This window comes from Erpetoichthys calabaricus, chromosome 13 (genome assembly GCF_900747795.2).
Source record: "Erpetoichthys calabaricus chromosome 13, fErpCal1.3, whole genome shotgun sequence".
NCBI classification, from domain to species: domain Eukaryota; kingdom Metazoa; phylum Chordata; class Cladistia; order Polypteriformes; family Polypteridae; genus Erpetoichthys; species Erpetoichthys calabaricus.
Genome location: NC_041406.2, coordinates 5062992 through 5088137, shown reverse-complemented (window position 1 = coordinate 5088137; position 25146 = coordinate 5062992). Strand labels below are relative to the sequence as shown.

The window sequence follows — 25146 nt, the reverse complement described above, 5'->3', positions numbered from 1 at the left end:
GGGAGGTGACCAAGAACCCGATGGTCACTCTGTCAGAGCTCCAGAGGTCCTCTGTGGAGAGAGGAGAACCTTCCAGAAGGACAACCATCTCCGCAGCAATCCACCAATCAAGCCTGTATGGTAGAGTGGCCAGACGGCAGCCACTCCTTAGTAAAAGGCACATGGCAGCCTGCCTGGAGTTTGCCAAAAGGCACCTGAAGGACTCTCAGACCATGAGAAAGAAAATCCTCTGGTCTGATGAGACAAAGATTGAACTCTTTGGTGTGAATGCCAGGCATCACGTTTGGAGGAAACCTGGCACCATCCCTACAGTGAAGCATGGTGGTGGCAGCATCATGCTGTGGGATGTTTTTCAGCGGCAGAAACTGGGAGACTAGTCAGGATAAAGGGAAAGATGACTGCAGCAATGTACAGAGACATCCTGGATGAAAACCTGCTCCAGAGCGCTCTTGACCTCAGACTGGGGCGACGGCTCATCTTTCAGCGGGACAACGACCCTAAGCACACAGCCAAGATATCAAAGGAGTGGCTTCAGGACAACTCTGTGAATGTCCTTGAGTGGCCCAGCCAGAGCCCAGACTTGAATTCGATTGAACATCTCTGGAGAGATCTTAAAATGGCTGTGCACCGACGCTTCCCATCCAACCTGATGGAGCTTGAGAGGTGCTGCAAAGAGGAATGGGCCAAACTGGCCAAGGATAGGTGTGCCAAGCTTGTGGCATCATATTCAACAAGACTTGAGGCTGGAATTTCTGCCAAAGGGGCATCGACAAAGTATTGAGCAAAGGCTGTGAATACTTATGGACATGGGATTTCTGTTTTTTTATTTTTAATAAATTTGCAAAAACTTCAAGTAAACTTTTTTCACGTTGTCATTATGGGGTGTTGTGTGTAGAATTCTGAGGAAAAAAATGAATTTAATCCATTTTGGAATAAGGCTGTAACATAACAAAATGTGGAAAAAGTGATGAAGCGCTGGGAATACTATCTGGATGCACTGTATCATCCAAGAATGCCTTACTTGATGTCCTGTTCCTTGCTATTAGGTGGAGCTCACACCCTCAGCCTTAATAAACCTCGCAGCACACAGCGTATGGCAAACCTACGGCTGCACCAGGTGCTCAAAGAAATCTACAACGTGAAGAAAGTTTACTTGAGATTTTTGCAAATTTATTAAAAATAAAAAAATTGAGTAAGCACATGTACAGAAGTATTAGCTCGAAATCAAGCTCAGGTGCATCCTGTTTCCCCTGATCGATCCTTGAGATGTTTCTGCAGCTTCACTTTACTTCAGTCACTCTAGCCATTAAAACAAAGGATTGAACGTTACAAAACAGTATGGTATTTATTACAGGAATAATAATACAAGTGGAATAAATAATAATAGAAAATAGGGCTGATAGTAAAGTCTGAATATATTTAGTCTTTAGAAAAAGCTTACGAAAAAGTAAAGATGACAAGGATGAATGTTGCAGGTGGCTTGTGATCTCGCACTCGTAGTTATTCATTAGATGCTTTTCTGATGACCAGATGGAAACGGCTTCAAATTGCCGGCACCCTCTTCTGATATCTTCGTCCCTTCTTCTTCCTCCCTCCTATGTCGCTCCTCAGACGAGGCATATTTATTCTAAAATTCTACCAGGGGGTTTTGCAAGATGTGATTGTTAGATATTCTAATTGGCTGGCTGTCAATTTGATGAATGAATTCACTGTCTGTTTTCCCAAACAATAAAACCTTTTTATGTTCTCTGAGGTGTCGCCATGTCTTCCTTTCCCAGGCTGTAAAAATACTTAGATGTCCATCCATTCTCAGGTTATAAAGTACTTGATAGCCTGAGCCACCAGCATGTCTTCCTTTCTTTGTTGGGACAGCTGTTTTAAAAGTGAGGTTTAACTGGGAAGAAGACCTGCTTTGATTTGTCCTGATTGTAGCTCATCTGTTGTCTTCTCTTGAACAAAATATAATGGAAATATAAACCAAAATGTACAGATTTTGTACCCCACAACACGCCCCAACATTTATTTTGGATTCTGTGTCACATCTCTCACGACCACAAAATTTAGTTAAAATGTTACAGTTGAGTGAAGGAACTGTAAGTCACCACTGGAAGCAGTTAGGGTGCCAACGCAGTCGCCCCCGTTAACGTCCTAGAAAATATTCAGTTTAAAACAAACAAAAATTTGCACACCAACAGAAAGGCTTCAAAAGAAGATTGCCGTCAAGCTAGGTAATTGCAAAGATATCAGGAAGGGACTCCATCTTGTGTTGGGGTCGGTGCCAGACTGAACACCTCCTGCCATCAGCGGGATAATTTATAACTCGGTGACCTGAAGCGGCGGAGTCAATTGACCTCACTGGGCATCTCGTCTGTGATGCGTGGGAAGAAGAGGGAAGAATGTAAGCATCAGTGCCCCCTCTTGACTTGAAGTGATATTACATAACACTGATGAGCCCGGAGAGTGGTCCGCAGATGGGCATGCGTAACAATATTTTACTAAGAAGAGTTATAGGTCAAAGTTAGTAGTACTAGGGTGTTGTACCATGTTAGCCATTATGGATTGTGATGGATGGCCGGGGTCCTTGCCCAGCTGGGACACCCCTGTGATAGAAGGAACGGGGGAGAGGACATATTCAGGGCAATACCTCCCCCCGAACACGAGAGGTCAACTCCCCTGGCTTACACAGGGTACACGGGTTTGGGGCTTAGAAGCTCAACCCTGTTGGGGCCTGTGGCCACCGCCAGGGGGCGCCAGGACAGTTCCAGGACCCTGGACTGCAGCACTTCCACAAATCCCAGAAATGCTGCCTGAAGAGGACCTGAGAGCACCTGGAGCACTTCCGGGTGCCCTATAAAAGAGGCCGACTCCTAGAAGCCAGAGTCGGGAGATGGAGGAGAAAGCTTGCTGGGAGAGGAGTGGAAGAGGCAAAGAAAAAGAGAGAAAGAAAGGAGAAGAAGAGAAAGAGAGAGAGAGAGAAGGGACTGAGCAGTATTACTGTGGGTGACTGTGTACTGTGCTCTGTAGTGGGATAGAGCTGCCCCACATGTGTGTGTTGCTTTTGGACTTGTGTCTCTGTGCCTGTCTGTGTCTGGGTTGGGAGAGCTGTACACCCCCGGTATTCCACAAATGGCATCCCAGATGGATGCCCATTATAAAAAATTCTTGTGGACAACCCGATATGACAGAGTAAAGCGCGTACACGCCGCTGCACTGTGGCATGAACGCACACATAGCAACAGGTGGCTCACCCCGAGGATCGTCGTAGGTTCATGGAGGCACCGTTCCCACCCTGATGGGCCCTGAATGCAGTGGACTCCCAGACGCGCACCGTCATTGCAGATGCCTGGGTTGGCGTACCTGATGAAGAGGCTACCCAGAAGAAGCACGCTCATCATAAGTGAAGAGTTCTAAACCAAACAGGACCTCACATCAACACCATTACCAATTAGACAGATTTTCAGAGAACAGAGGGAGTCCATCAGCACCTTAAAGGAGTCACTTATTGGAGGTGGGCAACTCATACCACCAGCAAGGAGTCACACATGAAGAGTCCGGATTGAGATTTGATGCCACATAGAGGTGGTACTACCAGATGCCAGTCATTAGCAGACCTGAGTGGGTGAGAAGGATCATAGGACTTCCTATATATGGAGACTCTTGGGGGGTACAGAGCTCTCTCTAGGCAAGCATCGAGGATTTGAGTTCAGTATGTGCTTCTACTGGGAGTGACCTGAAAAGAGGAGTGACATGCATCCATCTCTGCTGGTTGAACACATTACATTCCACTTCATTCTGAATCATCTGCAGAGGCCTGGTGGCCCCTGCCAGTAGTCCAGATGTGACAAGACCGATACCTGGTCAAGAAGTTGCGCCTCATACTCCATTAAATATGACCTCACCTTACACAGAATGCATGAATGAGACAGAGTCACCGTGTGGTCAGTGAGGGATGGCTGGTCATTGATCATCACCTTGAGGTTGCAATAAAATCCACCATCTGTCTGTCTGTCCGCTTTTCACGTGAGAACTACTTAACGGATTTAGATTGTTTTTTTTGTATAATTTGCTTGAACATTCCATTTGATTTTTGTGACTTCTCTCATTGTGCTAAGTATCATGGTTTGCTTGCAATACCAATTAATTTGCACGAATCCAAGAGACACGCAGCGGACTGAGTGGAGGGGGGCGGGGCCACTCCTCACTCACACATCAGCCTCAGGGCGTGTACCTTACCTCCGCTTAGCTAGTGAATGAGAGAACTACTTAACGGATTTAGATTGTTTTCCATCCATCCATCCATTTTCCAACCCGCTGAATCCGAACACAGGGTCACGGGGGTCTGCCGGAGCCAGTCCCAGCCAACACAGGGCACAAGGCAGGGAACCAATCCCGGGCAGGGTGCCAACCCACCGCAGGACACACACAAACACACCCACACACCAAGCACACACTAGGGCCAATTTAGAATCGCCAATCCACCTAACCTGCATGTCTTTGGACTGTGGGAGGAAACCGGAGCGCCCAGAGGAAACCCACGCAGACACGGGGAGAACATGCAAACTCCACACAGGGAGGACCCGGGAAGCGAACCCAGGTCTCCTAACTGCGAGGCAACAGCGCTACCACTGCGCCACCGTGCCGCCCTAGATTGTTTTTATTTTCTATAATTTACTTGAACATTCCAGTTGATTTTGCAATTCTCTCATCGAACTAAGAATCAGAGTTCACATGCAGGAGTGATATATTCGCGTTAATCCGAGACTGAGGCTGTGGGCCAAGGGGAGGGGGAAGAGTGATGTCAGGAGTGAGGAGCCGGGCAGGGCGGGGAACTCCTCTCTGTCCTGTTTCATTACTATGTGGGCGGAGCCACGGGGGACAGCTGGCTATTGATAATATAAGAGGTAGAGTGGTGAATAGATAGATAGACAGATAGATAGATAGATAGATAGATAGATAGATAGATAGATAGATAGATAGATAGATAGATAGATAGATAGATAGATAGATAGATAGATAGATAGATAGATAGATAGATAGATAGATAGATAGATAGATAGATAGATAGATAGATAGATAGAAACTTAAGAGAACATGAGAGCAACCATTAAGAAGGGTATTTTAGGGAGGCATTTAGAGAGGAATACAGCAGATAAGGTGAAAGATGGCCCAAAGGGATTCTTTCAGGTATTTTAGTAGTAGAAGAACAGTCAAGGAGGCGGTGAAGTCATCAGGAATAGCAAAGAGGAATTAAAAAATACATATAGTGAAATAGCGGATGGTCTAAACTCGCATTTTTCTGAGGTCCTCATAACTGAGGAATTGATTAACCTCCCAGTGGTAACAGGGACTACTAAGGAGGTTCTAAGGGATTTGGAAACTGTAGAGAGAGAAGAGCTGCTCAGATTAAATAGGCTGAAATCAAACAAATCACCAGGACCAGATAATATTTACCCTCGAGTTCTTAAGGAGGCTAGCGAGTACAGATATAAACCCTTGATGCATCTTTTTAGGAAGTCACTGCATAATAAGGACACCCTATAGGACAAGAAAATGACAAATATTATCCTGTCATTTAAAAAGGGTGAACAGGCCAGATACAAACACCTACAGGCCAGTAAGCTTAACGTGCATCACAGGAAAATAATGGAAAGAATAAGATTAAGGATAAGATTGAGCTTTCAGGGTGATGATTTTATTACTCTTTTTATTTTTATTTTATTTTATTGTAGAATCAATTCGGCAGCGCGCAACAATGCGGCTGTGTGGTGCATGTGTACGGGCGCCATTCTCATTCCCTACCACCTTCGCTAATCATTCTTGAGGCAGATTAAAGACTTAAGTGCCTGATTAAGTGAAAGATTAAAGAAAATGTACTAAGTAATTGCAACACAAAAACTAACTTAATCAGTTTTAATATGAAAAGATGCTGACGAAAGAAGAGAAGCAGCGGGCCGCTAGGGTGGAGTAAAGAAGATCTGCTCAGGAAGCAGCAAGCACATCAACCTTTGAGCAAATGAACGGTAAACATACAGAGAAAGAGGATGAATATTATGAATGCTCAAGTCAAGTGTATTCACTGCACATTATCATGCAGTGCGCCGTTACTGGTAATATATAATAGTAATTATATAATACAATAGTCAGACCGTCTGGGATAACAAGGAGCTTCTGATCAATGTAGGCTATCAGTGAGAAGTTTGAGGCTATTTGTGCAGACATCAACATCCATGACTTTTCCGGTGATTGTCAGTCGTGGCTTTCATTTACATAATTTCACCTAGTTGTGGAAAGAACATCAGAAACATTTTGACGAGACTCGGCCAGTCACTGCAAGAAAGATCACCAGTCCTATCCACATAATTCTTCCAAAATAATGACAAGTTGAATTTTAAAGGTCCCTAAAGTCCTACTGTCCACCACACTGCTTGGTCACTTGCTCCATGTTTCTGTGGTTCTCTGTGTGAAGAAAAACTTCCTAACATTTGTATGAAATTCACCCTTAACAAGTTTCCAACTATGTCCCCGTGTTCTTGATGAACTCATTTTAAAGTCACTGTCTCGATCCACTGGACTAATTTCCTTCTTAATTTTAAACACGTCATTCAGGTCACCTCTTAATCCTGTACAGGCTCGGCTCTTTTAATCTTTCCTCATAACTCATCTCCTGTAGCCGTGGAATCAGCTCTTCTCTGGAATTTCTCTAGTGCTGTTATGTCTGGTGGGCCCAAAACTACACCCAGGACTCCAGATGAGACCTCACCAGTGTGTTATAAAGCTTGAGCAGAACCTCTTGTGACTTGTACTCCTCACATTCAGGCGCTATATAACCAGACATTCTGTTAACCTTCTTAATGGATTCTCAATACTGTCTGGCACTCAATAACTTAGAGTCCACTATGACTCCTTAATCCTTCTCATAAGGTGGTCTCTCGATTTTCAGACCCCCCCCCCCATTGTGTTTTCAGACCTCACATTTTTCCTTCCTATGTGTAATTCTTTACATTTACTTACATTAAATGTCATCTGCCACAAATCTGCCCAAACCTGTCTGCTGTCCAAGTCCTGGAATCATCCTAGTTGCTCTTCTCTGGACATTTTCTAGTGCGGCTGTGTCCTTTTTGTAGCCTGGAGACCACAACTACCACCAGGACTCCAGATGAGGCCTCACCAGTGTGTTATAAAGCCTGAGCAGAACCTCCTGTGACTTGTACTCCACACATCAAGGTGCTATATAACCTGACATTCTGTTAGCCTTCTTAATGGCTTCTGAACACAATAGTGTCAAGTCCACTATGACTCCTAAGTTCCACTCATAAGGTGGACATTTGATTTTTCGGACCTCCCTTTGTGTAGTCAAACCTCACATGTTTACTTCCTACGTGTAAAACTTGACATTGTGAAGTGTAACGGATATGAAATGTCACCATCCTCGCTAGGTGGATGCTTGTTAATCTGTTGAATTCTTTGGAAATTCACAAGTATGGCACCTTCAGGAAAGTCTTCACTTTTTTCACAGTTTTTATGTTTGCACCTTTCTTCTAAAATTATTTAAAACTAGCTGAAATATCCGGGAGGAAAATAATTTTTTTTTATTTAATTGTTTGAGAAAAATATAACAAAAAAAACAAAACTTTAAAAATAAAAATAAATCAGCTAACAATGAAGACTCACTAATGTGCTTGTCTTGCGGTCTTGTATGTATGTTATCATCCAGTTGACACTCAGAACCGGCCAACTCGATTTAATTTCAAAAGGACTAGGCGGGCGTACGGTGGCGCTCAAACATAAAGAATGCTGGCAGTCACCCTCCAGTTCGCCCTCTGGTGGTTGTTTCGAGTGTTAAATGGATGATAACAGGCATACAAGACGGCAAGATCACACCCCACCCTACCCAGAAGGGGGTTGATTTCACCCTACAGTATTTCTAATCAACCAATGAGAAACATGTGTGCCAAGTGTCATGAATATCGCTCCAGCCATTAGGAAGTGATGCTGGAACATACACACACACGCATACATTGACTTTTATATACATAGTGTGGAGGATTGCCGGCTTTTTACTCCGGCCCTCACCCCTAGGCTGCCAGGAGGAGCTCTCCCAACAGCATGATCGTGCCCCGAGTTCCAGCAGGGCCTCATGGACTATATAGTGTTTATGCACAGCCCTGCTGGATACCTTGGGGGCCACAGGGAGTCGCTGTAAGGGGGCTCGCGGACTCTTATGTGCCCTATAACCCGGGAGTACGTCACGGTCACGTGACAGGAAGAAACGACATGCTCCCGGGTTGAAGAAAAGGACTGTTTACCCTGACCCGGAAGGGAAAAGGAACTGTGGACTGTTGGGCAGGAACACCTCCGGGTCAGGGTGTATAAAAGGATTGTGGGAAAGCCCAGACATTGAGCTGAGCTGGGAGGTAGGGTGGCGAAGTGTCTGGGCGAGGAGGATTGGTTAGAGAAAGAGTATTGTTTGTAGTTATTGTGATTTATGAGTGTGGAGTGAAGGGTGCTTTGTGCACTGTACTTGAAGAAAATAAAGAAGTCTTGTACTTTTATCCAGTGTCTGGAGTGGTACCTGAGGGTGTTAGAGGTGGCTCCACGCCTCTACTGCTACAATAGATTCATTTTTTCTCCTCATCATGCAACACTCAGTACCCCCCAGAATGACAAAATGAAATTCTTGCAAGTGCTACGACGTTTCGATCACCGCAGATACGGTCATATGAAAAAGTTTGGGAAGCCCTCTCAATTCTTTGGATTTTTGTTTCTCATTAGCTGAGCTTTCAAAGTAACAACTTCCTTTTAATATCTGACATGCCTTATGGACACAGTAGGATTTCAGCAGGGACATGAAGTTTATTGGATTAACAGAAAATATGCAATATGCATCATCACAAAATTAGGCAGGTGCATAAATGTGGGCGCCCCAACAGAGAGATGACATCAATACTTAGTGGAGCCTCCTTTTGGCCTCTAGACGTTGTCCTCCTATAGCTTCTGATAAGTGTCTGATTCTGGATGGAGGTATTGTTCACCATTCTTCATACAAAATCTCTCCAGTTCAGTTCAATTTGATGGACAGCTTGCTTCAAATCATCCCATAGATTTTCGATGATATTCAAGTCAGGGGACTGTGACGGCGATTCCAGAACATTGTACTTCTCACTCTGCATGAATGCCTTTGTAGATTTCCAACTGTGTTTTGGGTCATTGTCTTGCTGGAATATCCAACCCCTGCATAACTTCAACTTTGTGACTGATACTTGAACATTATCCTGAAGAATTTGTTGATATTGAGTTGAATTCATCCGACCCTCGACTTTAACGAGGGCCCCAGTCCCTGAACTAGCCACACAGCCCCACAGCATGATGGAACCTCCACCAAATTTGACAGTAGATAGCAGGTGTTTCTTTTTTCTTCCACCATGCAAAGCGCTTTTTGTTCTAACCAAATAACTCCATTTGTGTCTCATCAGTCCAAAGCACTTTGTTCCAAAATGAATCTGGCTTGTCTAAATGACCATTGGCATACAACAAGAGACTCTGTTTGTGGCGCGAGTGCAGAAAGGGCTTCTTTCTCATCACCCTGCCATACAGATGTTCTTTGTGCAAATTGCGCTGAATTGTAGAACGATGTACAGAATCACCATCTGCAGCCAGATGTTCTTGCAGGTCTTTGGAGGTGATCTGTGGGTTGTCTGTCACCATTCTCACAATCCTGCTCATATGCCACTCCTGTGTTTTTCCTGGCCTGCCAGACCTGCTGGTTTAACAGCAACTGTGCCTGTGGCCTTCCATTTGCTGATTCCATTCCTTACAGTTACAGAAACTGACAGTTTAAACATCCGAGATGGCTTTTTGTAGCCTTCCCCTAAACCAGGAGACTCAACAATCTTTGTTTTCAGATCTTTGGAGAGTTGCTTTGAGGATCCCATGCTGTTGCTCTTCAGAGGAGAGTCAAAGGGAAGGAAGCACAATTTGTAATTGACCACCTTAAATACCTTTATATCTCCTGATTGGACACACCTGTCTATGAAGGCTTAACGAGCTCATCCAACCAATCAGCATCGAGCAGTGACAGGCATTCAAATCAGCACAATGACAAGGGGACTCACATTTTTGCACAGCCAGTTTTTCACATTTGATTTAATTTCATACAACTAAATACTGCGTCACTAAAAATCTTTGTTCGGAAAACACCGCAGTACTCAGATGTTCCTAGGAAATGAAAGACAGACCACTGTTATCTTTATTGTTGAAAGGAGAGTCAATTATCATGCAGGCTGAGAGGGGCTCCCAAACTTTTTCATGACTATATTCCATTAGTAGATGTTGTCCTGTATATTTACGCTTAAAAACATGAGAGGAATTCGCTTCACTAGGCGACTGCAATACAACGCTGTGTGACTGGAACATTTAAAGGTGAGTTTTGTGATCAGCGAACTCCTGTGGACCACCAGGGGGCATACTGGCCACCCTACCCATCTCAGACAGACACGAGACACAAGTTCTGTCCAGCACACAGCGCTTTTCCTTCACCCTCCACCTCACTACAGAGCACCGTACACAAGTATAAGTACAGTTATAGTTTTTTCTTCTCTCTCTCTGTCTCTCTCTGTCTGCCGCCTCCATTCCTCTCCCAGCAAGCTTCATCTTCCTCCTCCCAACTCTGGCTCCTCGAATGGAGTGAGGTGGCCTCTTTTATAGGCCACCCGGAAGTGCTCCAGATGTTCCCAGATCCTCTTCTGGCAGCGTGTGGTGGAATTGCTGCAACCCAGGGCTCAGAAACTGTCTAGATGACTTCCCCCCACACCCCCCGCCCCCCCAGTGGTGACCATGGACCCCAGCAGGGTTGAGCTTCTAAGCTCCCAACCGGTGGCCAAACTGTGAGCCAGGGCGGTTGCCCTCTAGTGTTCTTGGGAAGATATTGCCCTGAATATGCCCTCTCCCCTGGTCCTTCCATCACAAGGGCGTCCCATCAGGGACCACCACACTCCAAAAGAATCACCCAAACGCGTTCAGGAAGTAAAGCATCTTCATTGTCCAGTGTAAGACTCTAAAATGTTGAGATATGTAAAGATATCATGATGATGTGATATTTACAGGTCAATTCCACACAAGTCTTTATTAACCACAGACCCTTGGAATAAGTGACCAAGCAGTGTGGTGGACAGCAGGACTTTAGGGACCTTCAACACTCCACTTGATGTTATATTAGAGGATTGAACTGACGAGTTTTGTGGGGCTGAGTGGCCTCTTCTCGTCCAGATTGTTCTCATATTCGAATGTTCTAATGTATTTTTTATTTGTCCCTACAGGTATAAAGGGGGTTGTCGAAGCATATCAAAGCTGCCTTCCAAAGATTCAACTCTACGGACCAACAAACATAGCCCCCATTATTCAGAAGGTAGCGAGCTCTGCCTCCGAGGAAATGCACACAAAAGAGGCAATGGTAAGAAGTGGCCGGCAACATTAGCACATCCTACTAATCCAACTTGACATTACAAAGGTGAGAAGAGAAGGCTCATCATCTTCAGGTTTCATTTCCTGAGGTGAACTGACCTCTCGAGAAGCATCAAATCAGACGATGCTGGCGTGAAGAGCATCAAAACGCAAATTCCCAAAGGTGTAATTAAGGCAGGCATTCTAATAGGGCCAGACTTCAAAGCAATTTGAGGAGTTTTCGTCATCTGCACTTTCTCATCCAAGATGCTGATGTGAGATGAAGAGGAAGGTTTTCTAATTGATTTATTTAATGGTTTTAGTGCAACCCTTCTTTAGCTCAGCGCTCACGTGAAAGCACACGCCAGCTTAATGAAATGAGTGCCACACGACGTGGTCACGAGCAGGCACCGGCTTCTGTATGATCTGTGACAAAATTAGATCAGGAGAGCACGAAAGACACAGAAGGAAATGCCTACAGAATGGGAAATCCAAAGAGTGACTACAATCCAAATAGGAAAACCAGAGCAAAGATTATGAAAATCTAGAAACTGATATTAATCAAAAATGCAATACACACACACACACACATCCATCTATCCATCCATTATCCAACCCGCTATATCCTAACTACAGGGTCACAGGGGTCTGCTGGAGCCAATCACACACGTACTGTATGTATATATGGTATATTAGACATTGTGAAATGAATAGCCTTGACACGCAAAAAAGGTTTGGGGCAGCCACCCGTATACTTGAATCCAGGCTGCAAAAGGCAAATATTAGATAGATAGATAGATAGATAGATAGATAGATAGATAGATAGATAGATAGATAGATAGATAGATAGATAGATAGATAGATAGATAGATAGATGTGAAAGGCACTATATGATAGATAGATAGATAGATAGATAGATAGATAGATAGATAGATAGATAGATAGATAGATAGATAGATAGATAGATAGATAGATAGATAGATAGATACTTTATTAATCCCAAGGGGAAATTGACTTACTCCAGAAGCACCATACTGATACAAAAAGCAATATTAAATTAAAGATTGATAATAATGCAGGTATAACAGACAATAACTTTGTATAATGTTAACGTTTACCCTACCCAGGTGGAATTGAAGAGTCGCATAGTTTGGCGGAGGAACGATCTCCTCAGTCTGTCAGTGGAGCAGGACGGTGACAGCAGTCTGTCTCTGAAGCTGCTCCTCTGTCCTGTTCAGTGGATGCAGTGGATTCTCCATGATTGACAGGAGTCTGCTCAGCGCCCGTCGCTCTGCCACAGATGTCAAACTGTCCAGCTCCTTGCCAACAATAGAGCCTGCCTTCCTCACCAGTTTGTCCAGGCGTGAGGCGTCTCTCTTCTTTATGCTGCCTCCCCAGCACACCACCGCGTAGAAGAGGGCGCTTGCCACAACCATCTGATAAAACATCTGCAGCATCTTATTGCAGATGTTGAAGGACGCCAGCCTTCTAAGAAAGTCTAGTCGGCTCTGTCCTCTTTTGCACAGAGCATCAGTATTGGCAGTCCAGTCCAATTTATCATCCAGCTGCACTCCCAGGTATTTATAGGTCTGCACCATCTGCACACAGTCACCTCTGATGATCACGAGGTCCATGAGGGGTCTGGGCCTCCTAAAATCCACCACCAGCTACTTGGTTTTGTTGGTGTTCAGGTGTAGGTGGTTTGAGTCGCACCATTTAACAAAATCTTTGATTAGGTTCTTATACTCCTCATCCTGCCCACTCCTGATGCAGCCCATGATAGCAGTGTCGTCAGTGAACTTTTGCACGTGGCAGGACTCCAAGTTGTATTGGATGTAAGTACAGATGTGTACCGAGTTGAGTCCAGAACCGAACTGAGCAAAAGCAGGATGTGGCCTGGTTTTGATGGCTGGTTGGTGGAAGTGACGTCAATGAGGCCGTAACCAGAAGTGACATCTTCAGGGTTGGAATCAGGCAGAATTTCCCGTGTTTGGCCTGTAGGGATAGCAGAGAAAGGTTTAGTGCATTCTGCCACCCCCACCAACACCCCCGCCCCCCCCCCCGGCCTGGTGTGGAATTACCTTCTATTGATCCCTTTAGCTGCCTCCCATGTGTGACAACATATATAAATGAAAGACTTGTGTGTGTGTGTGTGTGTATGTATGGAGCAGTCCACCTTGCTCACACTCAACCACAGCCAATAGATGGTGCAGGCAAACACCGCCATGGAACAACGACATCGGGATAATGACACAGATGAAAAGACACAACGTCGAAATGAAGTAATCACCACGGCTCAACAACGTGCAACTGAAACACCACAGCAATAGAGGGAAGGGCTTGAAGATTTCACTAAAAACACTGTCTATCTGGAGGTATTTTCTCAAGGCAAAGCGTAATAGGGCTCATATGCCGGCGATACAGCTAAGATATGGTATCACCAATGTCTACTTATGTATATACCAGTAGTGGCGCACTGCTGTAACGATAACGTGCAGTGAATACACTTGACTTATAGTTTTCATTCTCTTTCTTCTTACGTTTATCATTCGTTTGCTCAGAGGTTGATGCGCTTACTGCTTCCTGAGCAGCTCTTCTGTTCTCCACCCTAGCGGCCCGCTTCTTCTCTTCTTTTGCCAGCATCTTTAAACGTTAAAACTGATTAAGTCAGTGTTTGTGTTGCAATTACTTAGTAAGTTTTTCTTTCATTTTTCACTTAAGCTGGCACCTAAGTCTTCAATCTGCCTCAAGAATGATTTAAGATATGAAGAAGTAGGGGAAGTGACGGCGAAGGTGGTAGGGATGAGAACGGCGGCAGTACACATGTGCCACACTGCCGTCCTGTTGGCCGCTGCCGAGAGCTGATTCTACAATAAAATAAAATAAAAGTAAAAAGAGGAATAAGCTTGAAGGTCAGTCATCACCAGGGAAGCGGATAGTAGAAGTTACGTAGTGTATGAGTACCAAATTGTCCAGATAAGGACTACATCGAAGGAAACAAATAGATTGTATGTCTCTCTGTTATAGAGAGAGCTGAGAGAACTGTGTCTGACAATAGCATTCACACGAACGAGAGGTCAGTGGACTGTGGACGTGGTTAAATCTCTTGGCACAAAGTCTCGTATTGCAGGACTTGAAATGATCTCTCTGAAAAAGTCTCATCTCGTCCCGGGATTTTTTTATATGGCCACTTTATTAGGTACATCTGTTCAACTGCTTGTTAACACAAATATCTAATCTGCCAATCACATGTCTGCAACTCAATGCATTTCGGCCTGTAGACATCATCAAGATGATCTGCTGAAGTTCAAACCAAGTGTCAGAATTGGGGAAGAAAGGTGACTGAAGTGACTCTCAACGTGGCATGGCTGTTGGTGCCAGACGGGCTGCACTGAGTGCTGCTGATCTCCTGGGATTTCCACGCACAGCCATCTCTTGGGTTTACAGAGAATGGTAAGAAAAAGGGAAAATATCAGGGAGTGGCAGAGGTCAGAGGAGACTGGTTTGAGCTGATAGAAAGGCAACAGAAACTCAAATAAGCACTCATTACAACCAAATGCAGAAGAGCAGCTCTGAACACACAATACGTCTAACCTTGAAGCACACAGGTGGGCTACAACAGCAGGAGACCACACCGGGTGACACTCCTGTCACCTAAGAACAGGCCACTGAGGCTACAATTCACATGAGTTCACCAAAATTGGACAATTGAAGATTGGAAAAACGTTGCCGAGTCTGATGAGATTTCTGCTGCAACATTCAGATGGTCGGGTCAGAGTTTCAGCAACAAGAAAGTATGGATTCATCCTGCCTTGTATCAACGGTTCACACTGCTGGTGGTGGTGGTGTAATGGTGTGGGGTTTATTTTCTTGGCATACTTGGGTCCCTTAGGACCAACTGAGCATCGTTTAAATACCGCAGCCTCCCTGAGTATTGTTGCTGACCATGTCCATCCATTTTTGACCGCCGTCTTCTGACGGCTCCTTCCACCAGGATAACACGCCATGTCACAAAGCTCACATCATCTCAAACTGGTTTCTTGAATATGACAATGAGCTCACCGGACTCAAATGGCCTCCACAATCACCTTTGGGATATGGTGGAACAGGAGATTTGCATTGTGGATGTGCAGCTGACAAATCTGCAGCAACTGTGTGTTGCTATCAGGTCAATATGGAGCAAAATCACTGAGGAATGTTATCAGCACCTTGTTGAATGTGTGCCACAAATAATTAGGGCAGTTCGGAAGGCAAAAGGGGTCCGACCTGGTGCTAGTGAGGTGTACCTAAATAAGTGGCCAGTGAGTGTGCATATATGTGTATTGTAACAGATAGGGGCGCTCTCGTCCCCTTGAACCCTTAGATGACACATCAGACACCTGATACAAGTCCAATATTTTGACTTTTTATTATGATTATAATGTGCACCAAGCACCTCCACACCACTCCAATAATAAATCAATAATTCAATACAATACAATACCAACTCCTCCACTCCTCCCAGCAGCTCTGTCACACTCCCTCCCAACTCCGGCTCGAGCTGCTGGGGTTACCCATAGTCCCTTTATACTTTTTGACCCAGAAGTGTTTCTGTCCCTCAGTCCATGTGACTCTTAACACTTCCGGGTCAGACGAAAACTCCTTTTCTTCAACCCGGAAGTACGACGTTGCTTCTGCCCCCTCGACTGGGAAGTACTTCCGGGTTATAAGGCAAATAGAAGTCCCTGGGCCTCCCTGCAGCGTCCCCTGGCGGTCTCCATGGTATCCAGCAGGGCTGTGAAGGGAAACTCCAATGTCCATGATGCCCTGCTGGAACCCGGGGCATCTCCACGATGCAGGGAGGGCTCCACCTGGCGGCTTGGGGGCATTGGCCGGGATAAGCTGCCGGCCATAGTCCACAGTATGTATGTAAATATATATATCTATTTAACATAACCGTTTAACTCATTTTTAGTTGTTGTATCTTTATTGAAGTTGTGGTGGATGGCCGGCTAAATATTCTGGCCCTCACCCCCAGGCCGCCAGGTAGAGCTCTCCAGAGAGCATGGACATTCCCCGAATTCCAGCAGGGCCTCATGGACTTTGTAGTTTTGTATGCACAGCCCTACTGGATACCATGGGGGCCACCAGGAGTCGCTGTAGGGAGGCTGTCAGACTGTTATGTGCCCTGTAACCTGGAAGTACGTCCTGGTCACGTGAACAGGAGAAACGACGTGCTTCCAGGTTGAAGAGAAGGACTTTTAGCCTGACCCGGTAGTAATGAGGACTTGTGGATGATTGGACAGGAACCACTTCCGGGTCAGGGGGTATAAAATGACTCTGGGAAAGCCCAGACACTAAGCTGAGCTGGGAGGAAGGGTGGCGAAGTGTCTGGGAGAGGAGGATTGGTATTTATAGAGTGATTATTGATTATTGTACAGTATGTGTAGTGTGGAGTGGATGGTGCTTTGTGCACGTCATTATTATAAAATTAAGAAGTCTTGGACTTTTACCTGGTGTTTGGCGTGGTACCTGAGGGTTCAAGAGGTCGATAACTACCTCTACTTCTACAAAGTATTGAATCCTTAATTCACTTCGGCTCTAAGCATGTTTCTTTTTTGTCTAAAGCCAAGTAGGTCAGTACTCAGCATCAATTGCATTTTATTTAAGAATATCATCATTTTTTGAGTTTTGCGAAGAAGAGAAAGTTCTAACCCACCTTGTTCCTTCTCTGTTTTCTTGACAGCAATACTTCATCCTCTTGATCCTGACAGACGGAGTGATCACTGACATGGCTGACACCCGAGAGGCCATCGTTCACGCCTCCCACTTGCCCATGTCGGTGATCATCGTGGGAATCGGCAACGCGGACTTCAGTGACATGCAGATGCTCGATGGAGATGATGGGATTCTCAGGTCTCCAAAGGGTGAACCAGTCCTTCGTGACATTGTCCAGTTTGTGCCCTTTAGAAATTTCAAACATGTAAGTACTGTGTGGGTTTTGCTGTGCATTCTGGGATAGTTAGCATTAGTAACAGAGCATCACTTATTTAGTTGTAAAGTAAATCTGTAAAAGGTCCTATCAGAATGAAATGTTTCATCCAATCTCTCCATTTACCTAACCTGTTTATTCAGGGAAGGGTTGTGGGGTAGCTGGAGTCTATCCCAGCAATCACTGGGCACAAGGCAGGAACAACACCTGGAGAGGGTGCCAGTCACTTGAAGGGCAAACACACACACCCACTAGAGCCAGCTTAGCAACGTCAGTTCACCAGACCTGCATGTCTTTGAACTGTAGGAGGAAACCCAAAAGGACATGAGGAGAAAATGGAAATCTCCACAGTAGGACCACCACAGGTGTGAACCTCACTCTCCCTAAAATGTTTCGATAGTCTCAATATTCATATCTCTTATAAGAAAAATGCTATGATGGGGTCCAAATTTAGACTTTTAAGTGTCATGTTCTAGGCACCCTGACCACTTTGGAGTGATGTGTGACTGGCTATGAATCTGCAGCGATAGAATCTTAAGTTCCTAAAGGTCTGGGTTCCTGCAGGTGATCCCCGTATAGCAGAAGTTGAAGCAAGTGAATACGGAGACGTCTTCTCAGATGCGAGTCGTGTGTTGACTGACTTCAAGATGGTGGTGGAGACGGTTTTCAGGGTTGAGAGGTTGAAGAGGTTGTAGAGGTTGTTGGTTCAGGAGGTAGGAAGTCCAAAGTGACGTCATCGATGTTGAATCCATCAATTGATATGTTCACTTGCTCTCGGGCGAATTCTGAGCTTCGAGTTGAGATGTCTCACCTTCCCACTTCAGTGTGTTCATGTTGGTTTCCGAGCGGACTACTGGGAAAAACGGAAAGATCGCAGTAGATTTGACAAAAGTTGTTAGGCAAAAAAAAGTAAAAAGCAACTAAAGAAAAATAGCAGTCTTTGTGGAAATAAAGTGTAACACAAACACATTGGGTATGTATCACGTTTTGACCAACAAAGTGGCATTTTGGGCTGAATACGTTAAATATTTTATTTTAAACAAATGACTAAGGTGAAAGGTCAGCACTGCGTCACAATTGTTCGAACTGTCCAACTTGAAATTTCAAGTTTGTGGAACGTTCACATGGCATTTCCGATTTGATAACTCAAATTTTTCATCTATCCAAGAGCACATGCATGCAGCAAATCATCCGCTCTGCAAAGGGAGGAAGAGGAGAGGCATTAAGAAGAAGCGCCAACCTCTGACTCGGAGTGAAATTACAATTTGACGAGCCCTGAAGTCATCTCCCAAGTGCACGTGTGTGGCAATATATACAGGTGCTGGTCATAAAATTAGAATATCATGACAAAGTTGATTTATTTCAGTAATTCCATTCAAAAAGTGAAACTTGTATATTAGATTCATTCATTACACACAGACTGATGTGTTTCAAATGTTTATTTCTTTTAATGTTGATGATTATAACTGACAACTAATGAAAGTCCCAAATTCAGTATCTCAGAAAATTAGAATATTGTGAAAAGGTTCAATATTGAAGACACCTGGTGCCACACTCTAATCAGCTAATTAACTCAAAAGCCTTTAAATGGTCTCTCAGTCGAGCTCTGTAGGCTACACAATCATGGGGAAGACTGCTGACTTGACGGTTGTCCAAAAGACGACCATTGACACCTTGCACAAGGAGGGCGAGACACAAAAGGTCATTGCTAAAGAGGCTGGCTGTTCACAGAGCTCTGTGTCCAAGCACATTAATAGAGAGGAGAAGGGAAGGACAAGATGTGGTAGAAAAAAGTGGACAAGCAATAGGGATAACCGCACCCTGGAGAGGATTGGGAAACAAAACCCATTGAAAAATGTGGGGGAGATTCCCAAAGAGTGGACTGCAGCTGGAGTCAGTGCTTCAAGAACCACCACACACAGACGTATGCAAGACATGGGTTTCAGCTGTCGCATTCCTTGTGTCAAGCCACTCTTGAACAAGAGACAGCGTCAGAAGCGTCTCGCCTTTGGACTGCTGCCGAGTGGTCCAAAGTTATGTTCTCTGATGAAAGTAAATTTTGCATTTCCTTTGGAAATCAAGGTCCCAGAGTCCACTCTTGAACAAGAGACAGTGTCAGAAGCGTCTCGCCACACCTCTGACCTCACCTGGGCTAAAGACAAAAAGGGCTGGACTGCTGCTGAGTGGTCCAAAGTAAATTTTGCATTTCCTTTGGAAATCAAGGTCCCAGAGCCTGGAGGAAGAGAGGAGAAGCACAGAATCCACATTGCGTGAGGTCCAGTGTAAAGTTTCCACAGTCACTGATGGTTTGGGGTGCCATGTCATCTGCTGGTGTTGGTCCATTGTGTTTTCTGAGGTCCAAGGTCAATGCAGCCATCTACCAGGAAGTTTTAGAGCACTTCATGCTTCCTGCTGCTGACGAACTTTATGGAGATGCAGATTTCATTTTCCAACGGGACCTGGCACCTGCACACAGTGCCAAAGCTACCAGTACCTGGTTTAAGGACCATGGTATACCTGTTGTTGATTGGCCAGCAAACTCGCCTGACCTTAACCCCATAGAAAATCTATGGGGTATTGTGAAGAGGAAGATGCAATACGCCAGGCCCAACAATTCAGAAGAGCTGAAGGCCACTATCAGAGCAACATGGGCTCTCCTAACACCTGAGCAGTGCCACAGACTGATCGACTCCATGCCACGCCGCATTGCTGCAGTAATCGAGGCCAAAGGAGCCCCATCTAAATATTGAGTGCTGTACATGCTCATACTTTTCATGTTCATACCTTTCAGTTGGCCAACATTTCTAAAAATCCTTTTTTTGCATTGGTCTTAATTGATATTCTAATTTTCCGAGATACTGAATTTGGGACTTTCATTAGTTGTCAGTTATAATCATCAACAGTAAAAGAAATAAACATTTGAAATACATCAGTCTGTGTGTAATGAATGAATCTAATATACAAGTTTCACTTTTTGAATGGAATTACTGAAATAAATCAACTTTGTCATGATATTCTAATTTTATGACCAGCACCTGTACAGTTAAAATTAGACGTTTCCATCCACCTCGGTTAAAGACTTTCACATTCCACGTTCCCTAGTTCCATATACATCCTGTCACCATTCCATTCCCTGTGTTATGTCCATTAGGGTGTCTCCTTCAGGTCCGTAAGTGGTCATGTCTCAATAACAGCTAAGAGACAGGTTGATTTCAGCTGTGGCACGTGGCTGGCGTCTATGCCCAGCCGGGACGCCCCTGCACTGTATCTTCACGGGGAGCAGCCCTGGACGGTGCAATACCTCCCCCTGGATGCTAGATGGCCGCCTCCCTGGGTTGGAGAGGTGCCTCAGGCTCCCGCAGGGATCCACGGGAGTTGGAGTTGGATGCAGCCCTGTTGGGTCCCGCAGGCACCGCCAGGGGGTGCTGTAGCTGGGACTCCCGCGGCACTGTGGGCCACGTATGCAACACACCCAGAAGTGTAGCCGGAACAAGCCAATCAAGCACCTGGAGCACTTCTGGGTGAATTATAAAAAGGGCCAGCAGCCACCACTCAGGAGCCAGAATCGGGAGGAAGAGGACAAGGTTGCCTGGGAGGAGTGGTGGAGCCAAGGTGGAGGATTGTGTGTTTTGATTAAGTGCTTGGGTCTGTGTGAAGAAAAATAAAAGATCCTTGTGCTTTTTACATTTGCCTCAGTGTGAGTCTGTGTCGGGTCGGGTGCAATATAGCGCCTTTTACCACACAGCCTTTGTCTACTAGAGCAGATTTGTAGTGGGTTTCCTCACACTTTGTTAATAGTTGATGGCCTTGTCTTTTAATTGTTTAACTTGAAACAAATGGCGAGGATCTCCTTTCCACAACCTTCTCACAATCTGGGGTAGGACCTCCTCCTGACAGAACTATGTGTGGACCTCCTCGCTCTTCTTCAGTTTCTACGGAATTCAGGTTATGGTTTTGTAATGGCCACTCCAATACCTCCTCCTTGTCATCTTTCAGCCATTTTGTCACATCAATTGCTATCATAATGACCTATCTCAGGATCAGAAAGATCAGCATCAGAGCGATAAGTAATTACTGAAATCTTAGAGAAGAGTTTGGGTAACTTGGTTCTGAGGGCATAAAGCCTACTTACGCTCACGTCTGAATTTTTGACCACAGAACACTCCTCCAAAAGTCCTTGAGCTGGTGATCATCTGCACATTTCAGTTTGGCTTTTTTATGTTGGTCTTAGAGTAAAAGCTTCTTCTTTCCAAGACCGCCATTCAGGCCTTGGTGATGAAGGACTCTCTTAATGGTGAACGTGGACACCTTGGCCAATTCCTTTGTTGTTTCCTTGGGGTTCGGTTGAACATTTTGGAACAAATCTCATTCATCCATCTAAGTTAATTTGTGTCTCCTCTTTGCGTCTGTGTGGTCCATAGGTATTTGTGTTTACATGCAATTATTTGCACAGATGCTCGTGATGCCTTCAGCTGTTTTAAACTGGCTCCTAAGGAGGAATCGGACTTGTGGAGGTCCACCAACGTTCTGTTTTTTTTGTTTACGAGGTCTTGACTGAGTTGCTTGGATTTTCCCAACAGGCACTGCCTGTAAAGGTAGGCCCTTAAATACAACTATGGGTGCAACTCCCATTTAACTCAATTAAGACCAAGTTGGACAATCAGAGGCTTCTAAAAGTCATGGCATCAATTTCTGGAATCTTCCAAGGTGTTTAAACAGACATTCAACTTGGTGTATGGAACCTTTTAACCCAGTGGCAATCTGATCTAGTAGATAAATCGATCCGTCTCTGAGCTGTCATTATGATGTGGCCTAATCGCCTAATAATAATAATAATAATAATAGCCTAGTAGACCTGACACAAGGAATGTATGGTGACATTTGTGGCCGGGTGCAGTAATGACAGGTTGCATAGTTGGGACACCAAACTGTAATACAGGTCTCTAATTTAAATAAGTACCTTTCTGGTGTCTTTATACAGCCCTCTAGGGGCAAAACAGAAGGAACTCAGTAGGCTTGTATGACATCACAAGATATGGGGTCCTTCACAGGAGCTCCACCCGGTGGTCAGCTCAGCTTGTAAAAAGACGCCTCTTTTGGGGCGGCTGGGCTTTTTAATATTACGTGGGCTGGAAGGGGTGGAGCTAAGTGCCCTCACTGGGTGGTTTCTCGGAGCTGCTGGGAGAAAAAGGAGAAGAAATGTTTAGTGACAGCGCCCCCTCTCGTCCTGGCGGGTTATAACATACCTCAAATGAGCCAGCGAGGAGATCATCAGACACACATGAATGACACACGACACGTGGAGTATAAAAGTCCTTAGTCAAGGTGGATGGAAACGTTTGGCCCCAGCTGTATGTAAATGTACTCTAAAGGGGAAACAGAAACAGAAAAAGGGTTGGGGGGGAATCACTGGAGACCCCATTTCAATGTCCAGTATTGAAATAAATGAAGAAAAAATATCATGAAAAATGTCGCTGGCTACACTGGACTCTTTGTAGTCTTTAGGGATGACTTCCTTCTGGTAGAGTATCCCTCAGAGTGGCCTGGTCCAAAGGGACAGTGAACATCTTATGAGTGTCCCTTTGTATCTGGGGAGGTGGAAGAGGTGGTACCTCCATCAGTAGACCTGACGTCAGTAGTCCTCCAGAGAGTTCTGTTCCTTTCTGAGGTAAACTGAAATTGCCTTAGTGGTCGTGTCCTTCCCAAATCGTTCTCCGTGAGTATTTTAGACAGACCCAATAACAGGCGACATGCCCAATGCTCATGTCCTCGTATTGAGTTGACGCGTATTATTCAAGTGACACAGTATGGCGGACGGCTGGAATGCCAATGTGATGGAAGGAGAGTGATGGGGGAGTGGACATGTTCATGGCAATACCTCCCTGGATTGCATCGGGGCCATGGGCTGGGAGCTTAGAAGGGGGCGCCTGGACAGTCCCAGAGCCCTGGACTGCAGCGCCACACTCGGAAGTGCTGCCAGAAGAGGATCACAGAGCGCCTAGATGACTTCCGGGTGCACGATGAAGGAGGCGCCACCTCACTCCATTCGAGGAGCCAGAGTCGGGTCGAAGGTGGATAAAGCTTGCTATGAGAGGAGTCGAGGTGGCAGTAGAGAGAAAGAGTGAGTGAGAGAATGAAAGGAGAAAAGAGAAGGACTGAGCCGTATTATGGTTGGTGATTTGTGCACTCTGTCCTGGGAAGGCATCAAAAGCAATCAGTGGTGTGTCGTTTGCACTTGTGTGTGTCTCCGCGCCCGTCTGTGTCGAGGTTAGGGCGGCAGTACGCACGGCCAAGGCTTTCACAACGGGGACAGTCCCGTGCCGGGCACAGCAGGTTTTCTTTCATTCTGCATGCCATTCGGACGACGTGGACATACACGGAGGAGACGCTGAGCTGACTTTCTTGTGTGTCTTTGTGTCTCTGCAGGCGTCCCCGGCCGCACTCGCCAAGAGCGTTTTAGCAGAGGTGCCCAACCAGGTGGTGGACTACTACAACAGCAAGGGCATCAAACCACAGTGTCTGCCCGACTTTGAGTCTTCCAGGACGTTTGAACCCTAACTTCTTCAGCCACTTTTACTTAGTTGAGAAAAAAGCAAAAAAAGCAAAACAAACAAAAAAAAAAAAACAAATAGCACGTTTTGGTGATTTTTAACTACATTTTTTGCATGAGTAGCCATAAGGCTTGCATCTGTGAAGCAGTTGTATTGTTGAAGACATATTTTTACTAAGGAAAAAGAACATGACTTCTTACTTAAGAGCATGTCGCCTTGAAAAATGATATAAAAAATAAGAAATCTCTGTATCCGTTTTATACAGGTTTGTTGAGATTTTGCTAAATTTCTTAATATTCTTACAATGTAAAGCATTTTGGATGAATTATTGGACGTTGATAGCTCTCTGTCTTAGTATCATCTGCTACGAATGGATTTCTTTTTTTTTTTAGAGAAAGCAGATGCATGAAGTGTATTTTGCATGTCAAAAAAATAAAAGATATTGTTTTTAAGATGTCGTCTTGTTCTTGGTCATTGGAGGGAAATTAACATTAAACGTGCAGGGAGAAAAAAATAAGATCTCAGCCGGGCAGTCCAGCCAGGGATGACCCCACCGTAGCCACTAAGAGGAGCTCGGGGATGTGAAGTATTGAGACTGACTGACTGACAGGGCTGGAGTAACCATTAAACAAAATGGGCATCAAGGGAAAGGGGGGCTCCAAGAGGGGGGGGGGGCGGCACCACAGAAAGTTTCCATTCCTGGACTTATTGTGGACCATATGGTGCAAAACTACAAATGGTGCAGCTGAAGCAGGTTCCACAAAAAAAGGAGCTCCCAACTTAAATGAAAAGATTGCAAATTGTGTAGATACAATAATAAAAATACTGTAACAATGAAATAGTAATAATAGAGGTTAATGATATATAGGGGTGGGCAAAACTCCGAGTCTAGCTCAGGGCGATGAAGGAGCAGTACAGGAGAAAGCTGGAGCAGAAGTTGCAGAATAACAGCATGAAGGAAATGTAGGATGGGATGAAGATCATCACTGGCTGCAGCTCGAAGCGGGGTGCCACCATCGAGAGAGATGTGAAGAGAGCAAACCAAATGAACAACTTCTTTAACAGGTTTGACCACCCTAACCCACTCTCACCTCGGAGTACTGCACCCTCCACCCATCCTTCTACAGGAGAGACATCCCCACCCACAATTACAGCAGCCCAGGTGAGCAGAGAGCTGAGGAGACT

General features: G+C 45.1%; 1 protein-coding gene across 1 annotated transcript in view; it reads left to right on the top strand.

The window, feature by feature from the left end:
- The window catches only part of LOC114663947 (copine-4), a 391714-nt gene extending 367301 nt beyond the window's left edge, over window positions 1–24413 (top strand). Inside the window, exons 13-15 of the mRNA XM_028817904.2 lie at window positions 11316–11449; window positions 17165–17401; window positions 23837–24413. Of these exons, the coding sequence (XP_028673737.1) occupies window positions 11316–11449; window positions 17165–17401; window positions 23837–23968 (503 nt within the window). The 3' untranslated portion in view covers window positions 23969–24413. The remainder of the gene's footprint in view (window positions 1–11315; window positions 11450–17164; window positions 17402–23836) is intronic.
- Window positions 24414–25146: the final 733 nt, after the last annotated feature.